Source organism: Manis javanica, chromosome 11 (genome assembly GCF_040802235.1).
Source record: "Manis javanica isolate MJ-LG chromosome 11, MJ_LKY, whole genome shotgun sequence".
NCBI lineage: Eukaryota > Metazoa > Chordata > Mammalia > Pholidota > Manidae > Manis > Manis javanica.
The window spans coordinates 115,469,414-115,489,522 of record NC_133166.1 but is presented as its reverse complement, the minus strand read 5'-3'; the positions used below and the strand labels follow the sequence as shown (position 1 = coordinate 115,489,522).

At 51.6% G+C, this 20,109-nt stretch overlaps 1 protein-coding gene across 11 annotated transcripts in view; it reads left to right on the top strand.

The window, feature by feature from the left end:
- Positions 1–18,818, top strand: part of PACS1 (phosphofurin acidic cluster sorting protein 1) — a 186,672-nt gene extending 167,854 nt beyond the window's left edge. For 4 of the 11 annotated variants that reach the window (XM_036995456.2, XM_036995454.2, XM_036995461.2 and 1 more), the window contains exons 11-24: positions 4,673–4,753; positions 6,010–6,125; positions 6,281–6,416; positions 7,604–7,708; positions 8,432–8,538; positions 9,241–9,395; positions 9,476–9,610; positions 10,327–10,429; positions 10,877–10,919; positions 13,076–13,118; positions 13,401–13,539; positions 15,710–15,936; positions 17,187–17,306; positions 17,415–18,818. In XM_036995456.2, the coding sequence (XP_036851351.2) occupies positions 4,673–4,753; positions 6,010–6,125; positions 6,281–6,416; positions 7,604–7,708; positions 8,432–8,538; positions 9,241–9,395; positions 9,476–9,610; positions 10,327–10,429; positions 10,877–10,919; positions 13,076–13,118; positions 13,401–13,539; positions 15,710–15,936; positions 17,187–17,306; positions 17,415–17,530 (1,626 nt within the window). In that variant the 3' untranslated portion in view covers positions 17,531–18,818. The remainder of the gene's footprint in view (positions 1–4,672; positions 4,754–6,009; positions 6,126–6,280; positions 6,417–7,603; positions 7,709–8,431; positions 8,539–9,240; positions 9,396–9,475; positions 9,611–10,326; positions 10,430–10,876; positions 10,920–13,075; positions 13,119–13,400; positions 13,540–15,709; positions 15,937–17,186; positions 17,307–17,414) is intronic. The other 7 variants (XM_036995457.2, XM_073217521.1, XM_036995459.2 and 4 more) reach the window with 5 other exon arrangements.
- The last annotated feature ends 1,291 nt before the right edge of the window (positions 18,819–20,109 follow it).

Sequence of the window (20,109 nt, the reverse complement as noted above, 5' to 3'; positions counted from 1 at the left end):
GTCCAGGGGAGTGTTGGGGCTTAACACTCTGGGCGCTCTGGTCTTGGCTTGTCTTGTGACATCAGAAGAGTCATCTCACGTTGTTTCAACCTTGATTGTCCTCATCACAGTCCTAGCTGGGAGCGTAGTTCTCGGGGCACTGCTGTGGCCGTTCTGATGTTCCTTTTGGTCAGTTTCCCAGTGTGGCTTGGAGCCTTCCCTCCCAGAACACACAGTGCCTCAAAACCTCCTGTCCCATGGTGGCCAGAAGCATGGCATTGGCCACTGGTGAGTGATTCTGCATCCCAGGCTCGGGAAAGAGCAGATTTAAAGGAGCGGGAAGCCCATAAGGTCTGTCCAGAGATGCTTGCATAGGCTTTATTCAGAAGGGGACAGTACCCTGAAAGGATTTAGAATTTAGTGGGCAGGTTTTCATTTTGCCTGGTGAGCAAGAAGAAAAGGGAGCAGTGTTCTGGAGCACTTCAGGAGCCCAGTGTCACCCCTGGACGTGCTCTGTCCCTGCCTGGGGAGGCTCTCCCAGCAGTGGGTCAGAGGCAGGAGCGTAGGCCGCTGCTCTGCCTGCCTTAGGCCTTGGCAGGCTGTTCTTCCCCTTGTGTGCCACCCAAGGCAAGAGGACATGCTTGATTTCAGTACAGTTCATGGTTTGCTGTTGAGAACCCAACATCTTTTCTTTAGATCAAAGAAACTGAACTGTTAAGTCTTCCTGTTCTTGCTGCTTTAATAGAGGAATGCAAACTCACCATGCAAATAGGTATCAGTTGTGAGGAAATGATAGTAAAGTGTGTGAGGTGCCCCATTCCCTGAAAAGCACTGTGGAAGCGTTGCTGTCTGGTGTCTGCAAGCTGGCAGTGGAAGCTCATGGGCTGCGGTACCGCCTGTTGCCACCAGATGGGGCTGCCTTCCACCTCACCCCTCTGGTTAAAGCACAGCAAGCCTCTGGCCCTAGAACAGTGGCAGCAGGCGACATTAGTGAGGAAATGCGGGCTGGAAAACTGTAGCCCAGATGGAGAACCCCTCCAGAGAGACTGCAGGCCTGCCACTTGCAGACCGTCCACTCTCAGCAGCTTTCCACTCAGGGCTACATTCATCTGGAGCCTGCTCAAGGCCTCACTCACTATTTACACTGAGGATGTGGCTTGTAGCTGCTCTGTGTCACAGGGCTGCTGAATGGCCCTGCTGAATCATCACTGTCCACTTGGACAGATCAGTGGCCACAACAGCCATATTCCATCTTAAATATAAATATAAGGAGTGACTCTTCTAGAGAGAAACCTGGGACCTGGCCAAGGAAGACTGTTTGACAGCATCCTGGGAATGCAGAACAAGGACTCTGTTGTAACAAAATGCAATTGAATTTTTAATTGGAATAATGCCCCCCAAACACTAACATATGATGAAAGTCAATAAATGCTAGGGACCATTGCTATTAAATCAATGAGAAACTATTTTATACTAATGAAGGTATTTCTGAGTTGATAGAATTTGTCTGTAGGTTCTACTTTAGTTTCAGTTATATGGATTTCAAAATTCAGAGAGAAAAACCATCTTAATGTGAGCCTCAGGTGCCTTCTTTCTAAGGTAAAGGTGTTGGCATAGGAGCCCAGTATGTCAAAAGTCAGTTGAGTATCAGTCTTCACAATATGATGGCCTAAGGGTCCCTGTTTGGGCAAACATTTATTTGGAGCAAGGTAGGCCTGGCTTGATAGCATGTGCTCTGGAGCCAGACTTTTGAGTTTGAATCTCGACTCCTTCAACTCACTAACTGTGTGATCTGGGGCAGTTTCCATGCTTTCATTTCGTCACCTATGAAGTTCCTGTAAAAATCACATGCCTTACAAAGCAGTGTGAAGATACAGTGAAAAACTGCAGATAAAACCTCTAGCATGGTGATGGATAGATGGACGGACAGATAGACGGATGGCACAGGAGCATGCAGTAAGTGTAAGCTTCCATTGCTGTTAGAACCGTTTCTAGACGTTCATCATCCCTTAGAACCGTTTCAGTTCCGGACTCCTGAAATTGATAGAATCTAGATGTCTTGTTAGTGAGCCCTTCAAATTCTGGTTCCTTGGCCAAATATCAAACTCTCTCTGCTGATTCCCTGTGATATTTCTATTTTGAAGAGCCCCATATGTCTTGACGTAGGTGTGGAACTTTGGAATCCTTCAGTATGAAAGGCACTATGGGAACTACAGAGAGAAACTATGCCTTTGCATGGAGAACTTTTAAACATATTTGGAAAAAAATACTGAGATTGTGCATACGGAGGCAGGCGTGCACATGCTGGCCTACATTTAGCCTCTCCCTGATTTCCTACCATCTTTACCTATTAATTTTTCTTATCATCCTTTTTACTCCCCAAATTGCAGAGGATTCAGTTTATCACCAGAACCAGAAAGAATTTCTGCTGACAAAAATTATTGCAGTTGTTGAGTTTTCCCAAGACTTGTGTACCCAGTAGCAACATAATTTGCTTCTCTAAGCTGATAACAATAGGGCCTGACAATGCTTTGGTTAGGGCGGCCAAGAGATGCCGACTTTCAGCCAAAACTGCCTGCTGTTAAGAGGTGCTATTTTCATAGCACTGTACAGAATGATTTTAGATACTAGTACTTCATACAAATGACAGCCTAAAATATTACCCCACTCTGGGCACCCTACCTCACCCCCCACCCCCCACCCCCCCAAAAACATGTACACACACAGTCTGCAGCTGCCAGCACCACCTCACGAGCACAATGCTTTGGACTGCTAGCATCTGCTGCCAGTCCACACAATTAGAAACAACAGCCATTGCACCACTGGTGTTCCAGGGTCCCAGGGTGAGAGAAGCCCTTAGTATTTATTGGAGCAGAAATAGAAACCTAGAGAATTGGGAATCTGCTCTCAGCGGATTGTCAGGAACATGTACGAGTAAAGAGCCAGCAAGTGCCTTCTGACCCCAATCCAAGTTAAAGGTCTGATCAGATGCTGCAGCTTTGCCATGGAAACAATGCCGTAGCCTTCATAGGGCTTGACAATAGGACACACTACTGTAAAACCCTCCAGCACAATTGTATTATCACCCAGTTCGTCCTCTTTAAAGCATGTTTAATTCATTTGTCATATTGAGATCCAAAATGGAGTGAAATCATCTCAGTCTTAAGTCTGACCTGGACCTCGCCATGATTCTGGACTCTCCTAACGTTGGTTATTCATAAAATCAATTTGTAAATGAACTTGCTGTGCAGTCTGGAGACAGCCTGGTGAGTGTGGCTCTGAGCCAAACCCTCTCCAGATCTGGAGTCACAAGGTCTGGCTAAAGTGTGTGGGTTAGGCTTGCAGATGGCTTAGAGCAGTAGTTCCTAACCAGGCAGGATTTCTGCCTCCCAAGGAACAGTTGGCAATGACTGGAGACATCTTTGGTCGTCAACACCGGAGGGGTGTGGATAAATGGGGTGCTGTGGGCATCTAGATGGCAGAGGCAGGAATGCTGCTGAATACCCTGCAGTGCACAAGGAAGGATCTGGCCCAAAATGGCAGCAATGCCGAGGTGGAGAAACCATGGTTTGAGTGTGACACAGGGGCTTTCTCTTCTGATCCTTGTTCCTTAGTTTGCCAGGTGACCTCTTGAGCTTATTAGCCTGATATTTCTCTTTTTTTTAATTGCAATAAAGTTGATAGACAATATTATGTTGCTTTCAGATATACAACATAGTGACTCGATAATTGTATACATTCTTAGATGCTTGCCACAATAGGTGTGGTTACCCCATTATCATACCAAGATACTACAATATTATTGGTTAAATTTCTTTATTGTACTTCCCTGATATTTCTCAATACTATTTAATTTACTCAGAGGAAGGAAGGACTTGGGGTAATTGGGAGCAAGTGACATATCCTTGATCTTTACGACTTCCTGATTCTCCACAAGAACCAAACAGATTCACTGAGGCTGGTAAATTCCCTGTATCTAAGACCCACAACCCTCAGCTGCTTATGACTTTGACATTGGTTCCCACACAGCCAAAAGTAATATTAGCAAATATGAAAATCTGGCTTTATGTATCTGTATTTGCAGAGTAATTTTTTAATATTTACAAGAAATGCTAATAAGAGTTGGGGACAAAGGGAGAATTAAGTCACACCTAAATGGCTTAATATTGGGTATCTTTTTGCTTAGTATATTTTGTTTCAAGGGTTTTCTAGACATTTCTACCAGCAAAAAACATTTGGCTACCATGGATGTCTTTAGTGTTAAACTTCAAGACCTGGACCCTAAGATCCTCCTTTCTTAGCAACTTCTGACAAACAGGAGAGCCCATATGTCCCTCCTAGGCAAGGGTGTTGACTGAATCTGGAGTCAGAGACTTTAATTAAGTCACTTTATGGATCCTATAGCAAAGCCATCTAAACTTTGAGCTTCTTTTCCCTTGGTGACATCTTGTGAGAGGCAGCATTTCTGGGTTCCACATCACACTGTGCTATTGATTTAATGATTAGAAAAGTAATTGACCCTGATGATGCTTCATTTTCACAAAAATATACTCTTTATAAGATGAAAATCCCAAAGATTTTATGGGGTCTTCAAATAAAGTGAAAGTATTTTAAGCTTCTTAGAGATGTAGAAAATAAGTTAGAGGGATGAGTTATTTGGATTGGTGATGACTAATTATTATAATTTTTGCAGATGGAATTGGCTGCTCTAGAAAAAGTAAAATCTGCTTGGATTAAAAATCAAGATGACAGCTTGACTGAAACAGACACTCTGGTAAGTATGGCTCAGTTTCCTATTTCAGCTGTTTCAAATAGTTTTTGTACCTTTGGAAATAGAGGTAGGGAGACTCTCAGGACAACCCTGGAAACTGCCTAAATCTAGGGACTTGTGAATGTCCTGTGTTCTTTTTCTCCTGAAATCCTTACCCTGGAGACCAGGTTATTCCCCAAATTTCAAACCAGAGATGTCCCCATTCTGCCCTTTAATTAGATCTGGTCAAATACTAATTTGGCTAATTTCTTACCGTCATCTTCATTTATTTCTGAGAAATTATGACCAGTATCTTTCCCTGAAAAACCACCCCTTCCTCCAGTGTTGCTCATAACAGCTAAGAAGCCCACAGTGTTGAGTCCTTGAGTGATTACTGATCAGCTCCTTCCTCTAAGAGGTGTTAGAGTTGCCCAGGAGTACAGGCCAAGACCTTGTGAAATGGAATGAATGGTGGGAGTGCCTAATTTAATTAAACATTAAATTGGCACCTTGATGGTCTCTGCCATCAAGATGCCACCCTCCAGGAGGAAAGCCAACCTGTGCACTCCTGTTGCAGAGGCTCTTTGGAGACCCAGGGAAGAGCAGAGTGATTCTGACTTGGTAGAGGCCATCAGAGCTGCCTCATGGGGTGTGCTGAATTCATCCAGGGGGACTGGAGCCTGGGCACGGTGGTTGGCAGGAGCACAGAACTTTACCAGTACCATCTAGGGGCGTGCTGTGTAGCAACCTCACCGTGAGACCTAGTGATTGAATGGAGTCCAAGGAAGAATTATTTTAGGCTTATATTTCCTATAGTAAATAATGCTACATTAAAGATCTGGTGTATGACAAAACATTAGGCTTGATGCAAGCAATTTGAAGCTTACCGTAGTTGCTTACACTTTATAGTTCACCAGCAATCTGAATAACCCGGCTTCCACTCGCAACCCACCAGGCTCCCATACTGCACAGTGGAGGCTTCAAAATGAAATTCCAGTCATGTCACTTCTTGATTAAAACTCTCTCCTCCCCACCTAGAGAAGCTAGAGCATCAGTCCAGATTTGTTCATTGACAAACAGCAAATGTAGAAGACAGACTGAGTAACAGGAGACAGTGGCCAGCAAACCGGGTGTGCTAAGTTAAATGAAGGAATAAGTTTCCCCGTCAGGTGAGATAGGAGCCTAGGAGCCACGTGCTTCTGAGAGAAGAGAGCAAATGACTGAACTCCATCCTCATCATCAGGACTCCTGGGGTCACTGCTTTCTTTCCTCCATGGCAGGACATCACTGACCAGGACACGTTTGGGGATGTGAGCACAAGTCTGGTTGTGCCAGAGAAAGTCAGAACTCCCATGAAGTCCAGCAAAACAGATCTTCCAGGCTCTGCTTCTCCCAGGTACTCAGGAAACATGGGGCGGAAGGCAGAGGCCAGGCAGACAGCAGGAGGCTGTGACCATACTTAGCATAGGCTCGTGGCCAAGGGAAGAGTGATCTGACAGTATCTGGGGCTGGGGGGGGCTGTTTAATACCTTCTTTCCATATCTGTGGCAGCAAAGTGGATGGGGTGCACACACCCCGGCAGAAGAGGAGCACACCCCTGAGGGAGCGGCAGCCCTCCAAGCCCCTGAGCGAGAGGACCAACAGCTCTGACAGTGAGCGATCCCCTGAGCTGGGCCACAGCGCACAGGTACCATGTCTCTGCTCAAGGCCAGGACCCTCTGAGCATCCTTGGACCTCAGGTTCTGTTTTGTCATTTTCCTTGAGCAGTTAGGTGGTGGGGAAAGGAGGAGGAATACTTTGAAGTGCTGTGCATAAAATCTTGAAGACAGACCTAAACAGATAAGTCTAACATATGGGCTACTTAATACCAGTGTGGAATTGGTTTCAATGCTGATTTTTAGGGAGTGGGGGAGGGAGCAAGAAATGCTGGCATTGCCCCAGCCTGCCATTGGCCCCAAGTGGCAATTCCACACCTGGTTTGTTCTGCCTTCATCAGATGATAGTCTGGAGATTGTGTGGTGAATCAGTTGCCCTAGAGCACAGCAAACATTAAAATCTCATTGGACGTCATTGATCTGAGCTCTGATGCCTGTAGTACAGCTGTGGACTGGTTGCTGTGATTTCAAGCTAGCAGATCAGTAATACTAAAAGGACCTAAGAGTGGGCTGCTGTAGAAGCACAGAAGGAACTAGACCTTGAGAATTGTGTGCCCTTTCTGAAGGCCAGTGGTATCAGCCTTGGGGAAGGAACTTGTCTAAACTGACACCTGGCACAACTGCTGTTCCAGAGTCAACGCAAGCCCATTCATTTCCCTGATAAATATCACTGACAGAAAAGTTGGTGTCAGCGTGCTTCCTGAGTTTGAGGCTCTTACACAGCTGAAAATGAACCAGAGACTAAAATAGCCTAGTGCCTGGGGCGAGGTGTTGTCCCTCTTGTTAATCACTGTGTCTGAAATACCTTTGTTCCTTGTGGCAGTTGGCTCCCTGCACAGCCCTCACTGACACCCATCAGTCCTCCCCACGCCCTCATTTCATTTCATCACCTGCTCTTCTTCGTGCTTCCTGTTGCCTCTCCTGCCAGCCCCACACCTGTACCCTCCATGGGATGCTTCCTGGGCTCTGGCTTTGCCTGCCCTCCCTCTGGTGGGGCAGCTGCTGTGGCTTTGTTTTGGTGTATGAGCCTGTTCTCTAAAGATTCTGCTTATTCTTTGTCCTCTTTCCATTTTGATCTAGCTGGTGGATACTGGGTCTCCTCCACAAATTCCTAGTGTCTGTTCTCTCTGAATGCCCCAGCTCCCGCGATTCAATACCCTCATCTCCCAGCCCCACCCTCAAGCTCCCTGGGGACTGCCTGACACTTTTGTCCCTGCAGATTCCGCGAAAGGTGGTATATGACCAACTGAATCAGATCCTGGTGTCAGATGCTGCCCTCCCAGAAAATGTCATCCTTGTGAACACCGCTGATTGGCAGGGCCAGGTAAAACACTGAAGATCGCAGGGGTCGGAAGTGAGAGACACCCCAGGGTGTGTGATTTGAGGGTAGGGCATGGAAAATAGGAAAATGATCACCAGATCTCAGGCTCCTCCTACCCAGATCTCTGGGCTCTAGTACCAGTTCTGTCATTTTCCAGCTGATAGGGGACCTTAAGTCACTAACTTTTTGTACCTCAGTTTCCTCATCTGTAAAAAAAGCAGCAGTATTACCAGCATACCTTCCTTCCAGCCTGATTGTATGTATCAGATAACATAACAGAATATAGGCACCTTGAGAAATAAAGTGCCATAAAATGTCAGAGGTTGCCCCTAATTCACATGAAGGCAGTTCAGAAGGGACCAAGCAACCCCCTCTGCTCCCACTCACCACTGTCCACTGGTTAGGTCCTGGTGCCAGGATCCCTTTTGCCCAGGGTCTGCACCACCTGGACTGCCACCTGGAACATAAGCTACAGAGTTATGTTAATATCTAAAGATTCCTAAACCTTCCCACATTGCCCAGTTCATTCATCCAAGTGGGGTCTGCCCCACCTTCTCACTGGCAGCCAGAAGCCTGACCTTTGCCCAGCTTTGGTCTAAAGGACAGAGGACAGGACCCTGCAGTTGGTCGGGGCCTTGCCTGCCCTCTTGGCACCTGTGGGTGTGCAGCGTCCCTGCTGCATGGTCTCACCTGTGTCCCTGTCCCCCCACCCCCCCCTACCCCCAGTACGTGGCAGAGCTGCTCCAGGATCAGCGGAAGCCTGTCGTGTGCACCTGTTCCGCTGTGGAGGTCCAAGCCGTGCTGTCTGCCCTGCTCACCCGTATCCAGCGCTAGTAAGGGCTTGGCTTATCTCCTGCCCTTTGGGGCTGCCTCTGACTTGATCCTCCTACCCTGACTTCCAAGCAGTGACATGACTTCCTGGCCTTGTCAGACCAAGAACCTGTGATCCTTGCATGCATCCATGATGCTCTGATGTTCCTGCTGACCCCAGAGGTCAGGATGTGAAATGTCACCTTCTTGCCCTCCCTGCCTCCCTTCCTGAACTCCTGGCATACCTTGACCTGCCTCAACCTTTTCTTAAACCCATGATGAAGGCGGCCAGGGAAAGAGGACCCAGAGTTTTACAAATATCTTTTCCTCCCTTTCCTCTAATAGTGCCGTGTTGCTTGGCATCCAGAGCCAGGGCTTTCTATCCCAGGACCTCCCAGGGGACCCAGAGTCCCTGCCTGAGGGAAGGAGAACTGCAGGCCTTCTGGGCATCTGAGCTCACACCCACCATGGGCCCCCAGTGGCACTGCCCAGTTCTGTCTCCCATTAGCCTCAGCTAATTCTAGACAATTAGCTGCCCTCTCTGAAACTGGATTTCCCTTCTAAGTGCAAAAGCACTGTAGCTTTTTACCTCTCTATTATTTTGTTTACTGGTTTGTGTTTCCCCTTTGGGTTGAGATCAAGTCAAATCAGAGCTGGGGGCATCCCTGCTAGTAGGATGCTGGTGCACCTCCTGAATGTGTTGTGACCCTCCCCTTCCTCCCCAGCTGCAACTGCAACTCCTCCATGCCACGGCCGGTGAAGGTGGCGGCAGTGGGAGGCCAGAGCTACCTGAGCTCCATCCTCCGGTTCTTTGTCAAGTCACTGGCCAGTAAGACCTCTGACTGGCTCAGCTACATGCGCTTCCTCATCGTTCCCCTTGGTAAAAATGTGGCAGATCCCACTCCTGAAGGGACAGTCTGGGAGACCAAAGGCCAGGCTGTCATTCTGTGTCCTAACCAGTTCACTTCTGGTTTCCATCTACAGGTTCTCACCCTGTGGCCAAATACTTGGGCTCAGTCGACAGTAGATACAGCAGTATCTTCCTTGATTCTGGCTGGAGAGATCTGTTCAGTCGCTCGGAGCCCCCAGTGTCAGGTAATGGCCCCTTGGGATTGAGGCAGAGTGCCCCCTGTTCAGGGAGAGCCCGGCTTGGCTGAAGGGGAGCCAGGGGAGCGTGCTTCTTTTCCTCCGCATGGTTCTAACACTCGCAGTCACTGTTCTCAGTTAAGTATTCACTAAGAGGAGGCCGTCATGTGCAGCCCCTCCACTCTGGATGGCTTCAGGCTCTGCTATTTGCTGCTCCTATACATCTGAAAATAAGGAGAGCCATGAGGATGTGGTGAGGAGGACATTTCTAGTTATAGAGATCAAATAGCGGCAGAGAACAGTTAGTGGTCTACCGCTAAGGAGCAGCACCACCCCAGCACGGCTCCTCTGGGGCGCAGAGTAAAGGTGGCAGGCATTAGCGCAAGCTTGCAAAGCTGAGAGGCCTGCAGGACGTGCTAGGCTGAGATTGGTGGATGTGCAGGAGTTCCTGTAAGTTACGAGACTGGAAAAAGCAAAGCCCAAGGCTGCAGCATGATATGCCTGGAAAAGGAGGGCTTTGAGGACCTGCAAAAGGAGATTGGAAGGGAGAGGACGGCCATGGGTTCGTAACTCCTGGAACTCACGACCAAAGGCCCTTTAGAGCCCTTTCTCTACCTCAACTCCTAGGGTCTTCTGATGGGTCTGAGGAAGGAGACTCTCTCTAACAGGGTTTTCAGATTTACCTGCTGACATAAACCGGCACTTATCTCTTGGCTTTTCTGCAGAGCAACTGGACGTGGTGGGGCGGGTGATGCAGTATGTCAGTGGAGCGGGCGTGACACACCAGCTTCCTGTAGCTGAAGCCATGTTGACCTGCAGGCATAAGTTGTAAGTTTGACTTTGGGGGATATCTTAAAAACAGGTGGGTGGCCCAGATAAATCTTGAATTTTCTCTGCTTTTTCACATTTTCCTTCTCCCTGCTCTATTTCCCTTCTTAGAAACCCAAGAGAATAGGAGAGAGAGAAACAGAGTTTTGACTGCCTCCCATCCAGTCCCTCTCTTCTTTACCCTGGGCTTCCCCACATGGGTCCCCTCATTACAGAGAAACCCATCCAAGGACTGAAGTTCAGAGGTGGGGGCAGAGGTGTAGTGTGCAGAATTGGGTCTTTTGCCTCCCTTTTGTGGCTCCCCATGCCATCCTGAGACGTGATGACAAGATGTCATGTAGTGTTTGGACTCCCTAGAAGCCACAATAAAATGTGAAAAACTTAGGTCCCCAGTTCTCCATGCCATCTCACCCAGTAACTGTAAAACTTCCCTGTCTCTCCCAACAGCCCTGATGAAGACTCGTATCAGAAGTTTATCCCTTTCATTGGCGTGAGTATTGCCTCCCCTCTCCTCTGCACCTCCCGAGGACCTCCTGGCCCCCTGGCCTCCCCCAACGCACACACAAAATAAAAGACTCATCTAAACAGGGGGTCTCATCTAGAGACAGTTTTGCCCCCAGGGGACATCTGGCAATGTCTGCAGACATTTTTGGTTGTCCCAGCTGGGAGTGGGGGTGTTACTGGCATCTAGTGGGTAGGGACCAGGGATGCTGCTAAACTTCCTGCAGCCCCTATGACAGAGGATGATCAGGCCCCTAATGTCTATATTGCCAAGGTGGGGAAACCCTGGGCTGGGACGCATACTGAGCTGTTCTTTCAGTGTCCTCCTTTCCCGAACCGTGGGCCATCCCAGGTCATCACTGGTATCTTATGTTTGTTACCACAGACCTGAACCTAGGGAGTGTTTTCTGAAGCATAGCTTCTATGGCGCCAGGGAAAAGAAGGCTGCCTCAGAAATAATGATAAGATGGTGTTATAAAGAGAAGTCTGAGAAATAGGTTATTTCTGTCTTCAGGGTCAGATAGAACACTGAGAAGAAGAGGCTGTGCCCCTCACCTCAGTCTCTAGATGAGTTGATTTTGAAAACAAAGGGGAAACACCTTGAATGTCTCCAACATCGGTAGTACTGGCCTTTGTTCATTCGGCAGTAGCTGGGCCACAGGGCCGAGGCCACCAACCGAGAGAGGGATCCCAGAGGGGACAAAGCTGATGCCTTGCTGGGGCCAAAGCCCACTACAGAGGCCTAGCTGAAAGCTCAGATTTTCATATATGAGAGGAACAGATTTCCCTTCCAGACGAGCTTGTATCTTTTCCTATAGTCTCCTTGAGGATCCCTGCTAGCTTCTGTGGGGGAAGGGACATGTACACATGAGGAGCCCAGCTCCAACTGTCCCTATTCTCTACTCACCCCAGATTGTGCGTGTCTTGAGGTATCTTGGGAGATGCCTGAGCCTGGGGAAATTCTCTTGCCCCTCCTCAGGCCTTACAAGCCCCCCATCCGGCCAGTCCAGTCAATCCCTGTTAGCTCTCAGGGCTGCTCCCAAAGCCACTTTGGAGGCTCCAGACCTTGGTCCATAGCCTGAGCTGATGGTCTGACTCACATCTTCATGGAGCTGTGGGATCTTCAAGGAGCTATGGGTCACTGCCCGTTCTGGCTTCACAGCCAAGAAAGAGACACACAAAATTTTTAATTCAAACAAAGGAGCTGGAAGCCTCCTGCAATGCCAGGGGAGCAAAGGGAGTCCTATACAGAAAGCTCAGAGTGTTGATATGTTCTTTTCCGGGAACTAAAATAAGGCTGCATTAAGAATTTGTACAGACTTCAGTGAATGGCAGCACTGTGCTCTGAGCAGCCTCGACGGGACCACCTGCATTTGATCTCCACTCCACATCAGTCCCTAGGATCCAGGTTTGACAACCTCCCAGCTCTGCTGCATCTCTGCTGGGGGCTAGGTCCCAGGCCTGCTGGTTCACAGGACTTTACCTGCCCCTGCCAGCCGCAGCCGTGACATTTAAATAGTCTGTTTCTAGCTGTGCCCTTTGCTGGCCACTGGAGGGCCCCCTCTGTCCCCAGGATTCTCTATGAGGTATCTAAAATTCTTTAGGAAGCTGAAATTAACCCTCCTGCCTTGGGGTGGGTACCCACCACCCACCCCTCATCCGTATTCCTCCTGATTCCAGGAAGTCTGGAAAGGAGGGAGCTGGTGTTGGCACGTCAGTGTGTTGTCTTGGCTTGGTGCCGCAGGCAGGCGTGCAGAGCCACCCTCACTGTGACATCCCGTGTTCCCAGGCCTTCTCGCAGCAGCTCCCCCTCCCTCTTCCTCTCTGACATGAAAAGGTGGCCTCCTACCATGTGGTCTTGGGAGAAATGAGATCGGGATACGGAAATGGTTCCTGCCTTCAAGGTGGCTTTGGCCTTATCCCCGGAGAAGGGCTGCACAGTCTCATGTGCCCCCACCTCATTATTTGGACTAGCTTTTTCACATCTCTTAAAGATCAGGGCTGCTCTGGATTTGCAAAGATCTTAAAAGCCTCTGACCAAATAATGTGTAGTAACAGCTATTATTTCCAACCATCTGCTTCCAGCTGGATCAAAACGTGTCCAGCTTAGTGAAAGGATCTAATGCAGTATCTCTTTTCTCCCAGGTGGTGAAGGTGGGTCTGGTTGAAGACTCCCCTTCAATGACAGGTGAGCCTGGGGCCCCTTGGCTTCTGTAGTGAGGGTGGTGCCCTCCTGGCCTCCTTTCTGGCCCAGCAGACCAGAGGGTGATGCCTTTGGGTATCCTCAGCTTAAGTCAGAGTTTGAGCAGAAAGATGGTGGGCCCTCCCACTCCCCAGGTAAAGCCGTGGCAGGGGTGGTGAGGAGGCATCTAAGGCCCAGAGAAGAGCAGGTCGCAGCTGAGACAGGGACACCTTGACTCCTTGCCCCCTGCACGTCAGGGTGGCTTCCTCTAGCTGTGTTTGTCCCCAGCAGGTGATGGGGACGACTCACCTGTGGTCAGCCTTACTGTGCCCTCCACATCACCACCCTCCAGCTCGGGCTTGAGCCGAGATGCCACAGCCACGCCACCCTCGTCCCCGTCCATGAGCAGTGCCCTCGCCATTGTGGGGTAAGGCCCTTGCCTGTACCTGTCCCTCCATCAGGGCCTGGGGGCCTTGACTTTCCCGCTGTCTGCAGCAGCATAGAACAGGACAGCACACGGGGGGGGGGGGCTTAGAAAGTACTATGGCGGTGAGGACACGGAGTTAGAATTCTGAGACGTAGGTCACTAAGTAGGCATGTCATGGAACAGCTCTGTGAAGTGGAGGGTTCTTTCTGCCCTATCTCACACGTTATATGGCTGAACGAGAGAGGGCAGAGAGGCCCTTTGTGGCTATAAAGTGCTGTGTGTGTCTTGTGACACTGCCCAGCATGGTGAAAAAGTGTGGGTAAGGGAGTCTAACCCAGGCTCAGTTTGAGTTGTTCTGTGTATGTCTACTGTATTAGCTAGGGTTAAAGAACAAATTATTCAGGGACATGGGTTAAAGCACAGTAAGAGGGGGGCTTTATTCAAAGTGGGGCTATCATGGGGATTTATAGCCAAGGAGAAGGTAGGGGCCAGGATGGAAATTACTAAGAGGAGACATCAGGGGGCAGGGGTATCTGGCTAAACTGACCCAACAGGATCCTTGATGAACGGGCTGGGGGTCAGAAATCTCCTGGGGGGCTGGGGGTGAAGAATCTGGGAATCAAGGGTGATCAGATATGGGGTAGGGGTGAGGGTTCTTGTTAAAATGAGATTTTACACGGAAGTGCACAGGTAGGAGCAGAGGTTCAGGAGCCTGATGAAGTTTGGTCCTGCAAAGAACCTTTGTCACTCAGACAGCTTACTAAGCTTCATTTCTGATTCTGACAGTTGGGGTGAAATAGCCATATCTCAGTCTTGTTGTGAGGCTTACATAGAATGTGTCAGGGCCCAGTGTGAGGAAGGTGTGGCCTTCTCTCCCGCATTCGTCTGTCTGTCCGTCAGCGTGGTGGCCGCATGAGGCCCTGGAGCTGGAGCTGCAAATGGAATGGCAGTCCCTGGTCCTGGTGCCCAGGCTCCTGGTCCCCAGCGGTGCCAAAGCAGCGAATTCAAGCTGTGTGGGCTGCAGTAAGTGCTGTGAAAAGTTAGTGGGGGATATCTTTAGGATCTGAGGTACCTAGAGTAGATCCGGTGGCCAGGGAGGCCTCTGGGTTAAGCAGCTGACAGGGAGGGGCAGGGGGTCTCCCGCAGGGGAGCCCAGGAAACAGGTTCTCAGGGGAGGAACGAGTGGGGCCTGGCTCGTAACATCAGGGCACCCTGCTCCTCCTTCTGCCCTGCATTGCTTCCTCTGCCGTGCCGCCTCCTGTCCCTCTGATGAGGGCCTTTGTAGCAGCCGAAAGGGTAGGACTGGCCAGTGGCTTTTCCAGAGCCACCAAGGATCCTCATGATCCCCCAAAAGAGTGTGTTCTCAGAGGCCAGCTCTCCCTTGCCCTCTCTTTCCCTGGTCATCACACTTCAAGATCTTACACTGACTGGAGAAAGAAGTCGCAGGAGAGGAGGAGTCCCACACAGCCAGGTTATGCCCCGGTGACCCACAGTTCAGGCTTCCTGGGGGCTCTGGGCCCCAGCCTGCCTCAGCCTCCTTTCCTGCCCCACTGAAGCTGGTTTCTAGTGGAAGGCTGCAACCAGACAGAAAGAAATAGCAGATGACTTTTGTAGCCTATGTACCTATTGTGTCTGGCAGCTCCTTTCAAGAAAGCATCAGCTCTTTCTCTCCTTGGAGCTAAAATTATCCCTGAACCAGAGGTGCCATAAACAAGAGAAAGGCAGGTCGGCATCCGTCAGCAAGCCCCGCGCCGCCCGCCACGCTGCCTGCCACCTCTGCCCCATTGAATCTCTCCAGCCCTGGCTGGTTTTTGCCCAAGCTCGATTTGCTGGGTGTGTGCACAGGTGTGCACGGGTGTGTATGCGTGTGCATGTGTGCACGCGCGTTCTTCCTTTGTAAAGCTTCCTTCTTTTCTGCCTCCTTTATGCCCCACCACCATGAGTTTTTATTTGGTTTTTGTCAAAGTGACTCGGGACTTGAATATCTCCTGGCTTTGTCCTCACATCAACCTGACTCCTCACTGCCACGCAGACCAACTCTGTGAAACCGGAGCCACAGAGCCAGCCACCTCCTCCTCTCCCTCCCAGAGCCTGGCAGGCCCCTCTCAGCCCTCTCTGTCCGTGTGGTGGGCAGCTGGGGCAGAGCCTGCTCTGTTCCTGTCCCCTCCAGGAGCCCCAACAGCCCCTATGGGGATGTGATTGGCCTCCAGGTGGACTACTGGCTGGGCCACCCTGCAGAGCGGAGGAGAGAAGGTGACAAGAGGGATGCCAGCTCCAAGAACACCCTCAAGAGTGTCTTCCGCTCAGTACAGGTTTCCCGCCTGCCCCATGGTGGGGAGGGCCAGCTTTCTGGCACCATGGCTATGACTGTGGTCACCAAAGAGAAGAACAAGAAAGGTAAGTGATATCCGAGGCCAGAGACAGTGAGGGCCACCAAGCCACTCCACCTCTTCTCTGAGTCTGGGAGAGACTGGGAGACCTAGGAAAGGGCACAGCAGCGCATGCACCGCACAGTCCAGCCTGGGGCCCTGCAGGGGTCCTGCCTCACCTTGTGATACAAGGCTATTCCTGCTGTCATGAAGGAAATCGAGGTCCCCAGTGAGTCTCACTGGTCCCTACCTGCTGAACTTCAGCACCTTAGGGCTGAGGCCGCTGGTGCTGCCATAAGGAAGGGAGCCTTCCTGGCCACCACCCTCAGGGATGGGCCGTGTGACAAAAGAGGACATCTCCCTGGTCACTGGCCCCATGGAGCACAGCATACACACTCAAGCCTTCATGAGCAAAAGGTCATGGTTCTTTATAAGAATTAAGGGAAATACATACCATTCCAGATAAGAGGGGTGGCCAAAGGCACCAGAGGTAGAGTTGAGGGTGGCCCTGGGCCCTGTGCTCTGGGGAGTGAGGCAGGAGTTCCCCCCAAGCCTGGCCAGGGCTGGGGCAGTGCTTGCTGCTGTCAGCTCCCATTGTAAATCCACAGATCTGGCCAGGGTGACTTGAGGGCCCTTGCTCACCCACTCACCCAGCTGTCAGGAAGGGGGCTTTAACTGTGGGACCCACCCCTCCTCCTCTGGGTGCTCCCAAGGCAGCTGGGGCTCTCTGTTCATGCCTCCGCTCCATAGATCTACCTTGGAGGGACAGGCAGGGGGCTCTGCAAGGCCAGCAGCTGAAAACAGACCTGTACCCCAGAGACTCACCTGGGGTGGCCAGTCAGCTCAGCAGGGTCTCCATTCCTGCCTCTTCCCAGGTGGGGAGTAGGCCAGGGAGTGTGCCGCTGGCACCAGGCAGAGGGACAGAGCTGTACATATGCTGCTGAGCCTTTCTGCGGCCACAGCGTGAGTGTGCGCGGTAGTGCACCTGAGCACCCAAGCTAGGAGGGACCTCAGAGACCATCTGGCCCGAGGCCCTCATTATACAGCCGAAGATCTCAACACCCAGGGAGACCAAGGGACAGGTGGGATATTGGTCAAAGCCAGGAGACCAGTGCAGGAGTAGGGCAGGAGCTGGCCTGAGGAGTGCAGGGAAGGAAGGGATGGCTTCTCGCAGATCACCTCCCCTTCCCCGGGAAGATGGCCAAGGCAGGGACAAGGGAGGAGTGGGACGGCTGCTTTTCCAGGAGCTGTGACAGGCAGGTCCTGCTTGCGTTCCAGTTCCCACAATCTTCCTGAGCAAGAAACCTCGAGAAAAGGAGGTGGATTCCAAGAGCCAGGTCATCGAAGGCATCAGCCGCCTCATCTGCTCTGCCAAGCAGCAGCAGACCATGCTGAGAGGTGGGCAGATGCAAGAGGGGTGATGGGGACTCTGGGAGGAGGTGATGGCCTCCCAAGGGGAACCCCTTAGCAGCCCTGGTCACACCCTCCTTACCTTGTCACCCCCAGTGTCCATTGATGGAGTTGAGTGGAGTGACATCAAGTTCTTCCAGCTGGCTGCCCAGTGGCCAACCCATGTCAAGCACTTTCCAGTGGGACTTTTCAGCGGCACCAAGGCCACCTGAGGGCACTGTCTCGTGGCTACTCTCTCCTGGCACTGCCACCAGCCTCACCGCCTGCAGGCAGGGGTAGGCCAGCAGGCCTGGGCCTCGCGTCCTCCCTTCCTGGCCCTGGGGCCTGCGTCTCCCTTGCCCAGTCCTGAAGGACACTGCCACTGGGGACACTGCTCCCCTCCCCTGTGCTCAGGCCCCTCTCTTCCTCCATTTCTTCCTCACCTTCCTGCTCCAGGCCCAAGGCATGTTGATTTTGCCTCCTGGCGCCTGTCCCTGGAATTGAGTCTGCCCGGCCCTCCTTCATCTACCTTCCAGCCCCTCCCTCCATGTGATACCAGTTTCCTTCCTGGAAATAGGACCTGGGATCCTGGCCCACAGCTGAGAGTCGAGCCCAGCCCTCCCCTCCACATCAGGATCTCATTTTTTAAAACCCAGCTGCCAGACTCACCTGCCCCCCTGAACTGTGGCCCACTCACCACTGCTGCAGGCTCTCCCGCCGGGGGGTGAGAGCCCATAGGACTCCCCCTTTCCCGGTCACAGAGCAGCCCCAGCCCTCCTCACCCCAGGACAGTGTTTCTGTGGCCATACCGTACCGGGTATTTCTGGGATGCAGGGCCTCCTTGCCTCCCCTGCACGACTCCCTCACCACCCCAGGCCCCTGGAGATGTTGCACGCATCCTTGAGCGTTTCTTTGGTTCTCTGCATGGCCCATCTCGGTAGCTCCATGTGCCTCGCCTGGACACCAGTCCCCATCCTTGTGGCTCCCCTCTTTGATGACTCCTACTCTGCCTCCCATCCTTCTGCCTCTCCCCGAAACCTGGAGAGAGGGAGGCAGACCCCCACCCATGAATTGTCTGTAACCCTCTATCTCCCTGTTCCCTCCATTTTGTCCCTTTGTCTCCCTTTCCTGGTCTGGTCTGTCCTTCTCATGCCTGGGCCCCAGCCTCCCTCCAGCAGACGCCGTCCTCAGTCCCGCCCTACCGCACACCCAGGTCCGGCCCTCCGTGGCCCCGGGGGAGGAGCTGCGTACAGAGGGCTGCCCGCCCACAGCACTCCCGGAGCTTTTACACTTGCCCTCCCATCCCTCCCAGAGGTTTTCGCACAGAACTTCATTTGGGGAGGTGTTGTTCTCATTCTCCGGCCCTCCCCAAAACTTCTGCAGGCCTTACCCTAGCTCAGCCCTGCTGTCCAGAACATCGCCTGGGCTGCTCTCTCTCAGGCCAGAGAGAGGGGTGGGGTGCAAAGGACTGAGTGGATGGTGGGTTTTTCATTCAATAAACTGGTGATTTCTTACCAACGAGCAAGCCTTGGGCTTCTGTGCCTCCACTGCAACACTGGATCAGCCCCCCAGCCCCTGTCCCTATACAGCGCAGCCAACGCCACTCAAAATCAACAAGGAAAAATCAGCCTGCAGCTGGCTGGAAAGAAGCGTAGTCCCATTTTCTTAAAGAAACAGAGCCAGGATGGTGTCTTGCCCAGTATGAAGCAAGCAGAGGTTAGAAATAGAAATAACACCATTCCCACACCAAAATTCCATTTTTCTCCAGGACTCCTCATCCCCAGGTCACACCACCAAGGCAGTGACATGTTGAGGGCAGTTCCCCATTCTTCTGATTGAAGATTAGGACATGGCTTCTCTCCCCTTAAACTAATGTCCTGCCATAGCTTCTGAAAGTTGCGAAGTCTGAGGCTCAATGGAGGGGGCTGTGGCAGCAGCCATCATCCTCGCTTCCTGGACACCTGGCCCTTCATACACTCTCAGGACCAAGGCCTGTGCACCGAGCCTTCTCTGGTGAAGTGCCCAAAGGTGGGGGCTTGTTGGGGTGGGGGTTCCTTGGTGTCCTCGCCCTACAGGCACAGCCACCAAGGAGTGGCTGGCCAAGAAGGGCAGGCCGTCACTGGTTCCCCAAGCCTGTGGCCAGATGACCTCATGGAGTGAGGCTCTGGGACTCAGCAGTGTGGTCCTGCACAAACTCTGTGCCTGGAAAATGGGAATGATATCTGCCTCCCTGCCTCCCAGGGGCAGGAATTCAGTGAGGTCTACAGAAGCATCCCGGAAATGCAATCTGTGTGCTAGTTACCAAACAATGTACAATCTGGTTAATGAGAGGAAACAGCAGGAGTCAGGTCTGAGGTGAACTGGAAAGGCTGGGACGGTTGCCTTGCAGAGTGAACAGGGAGCAGGCAGTGGGAGGGGGCTCAGGTGGGGCTGGGGGCGCTGGGAGCTCGTGGGAGTCCCCAGGGAGGAGTAGGTGACAAGGACACTCAGGTGGTCGGGATCTCGCCCGGCTCCTGCAGCAAACACCGGTCAGAGCTCCCATGCTAGAAACGACTCCCCGGACTCTGCATCCTCTGGCAGCCACCCCATGTCTTTGCTGCCCTGAGAGCAGAATTCTCCAAGAGTTGTTGGAGTTCCCTGCCTCCACTTCATCCCACTCCAAGCTTTTTTTCTCACGTCCCCATAACAGGTATCCTTACCAAGGTCACGGATGACTTGGCCTGCCAAAGCCAAGGGTCAGCTTCTGGCCTGACTTTAGTAGCTTTTGAGGCACATACTGCCTGCGGAATCGCTTCCTCCACCGGGTCTGCGA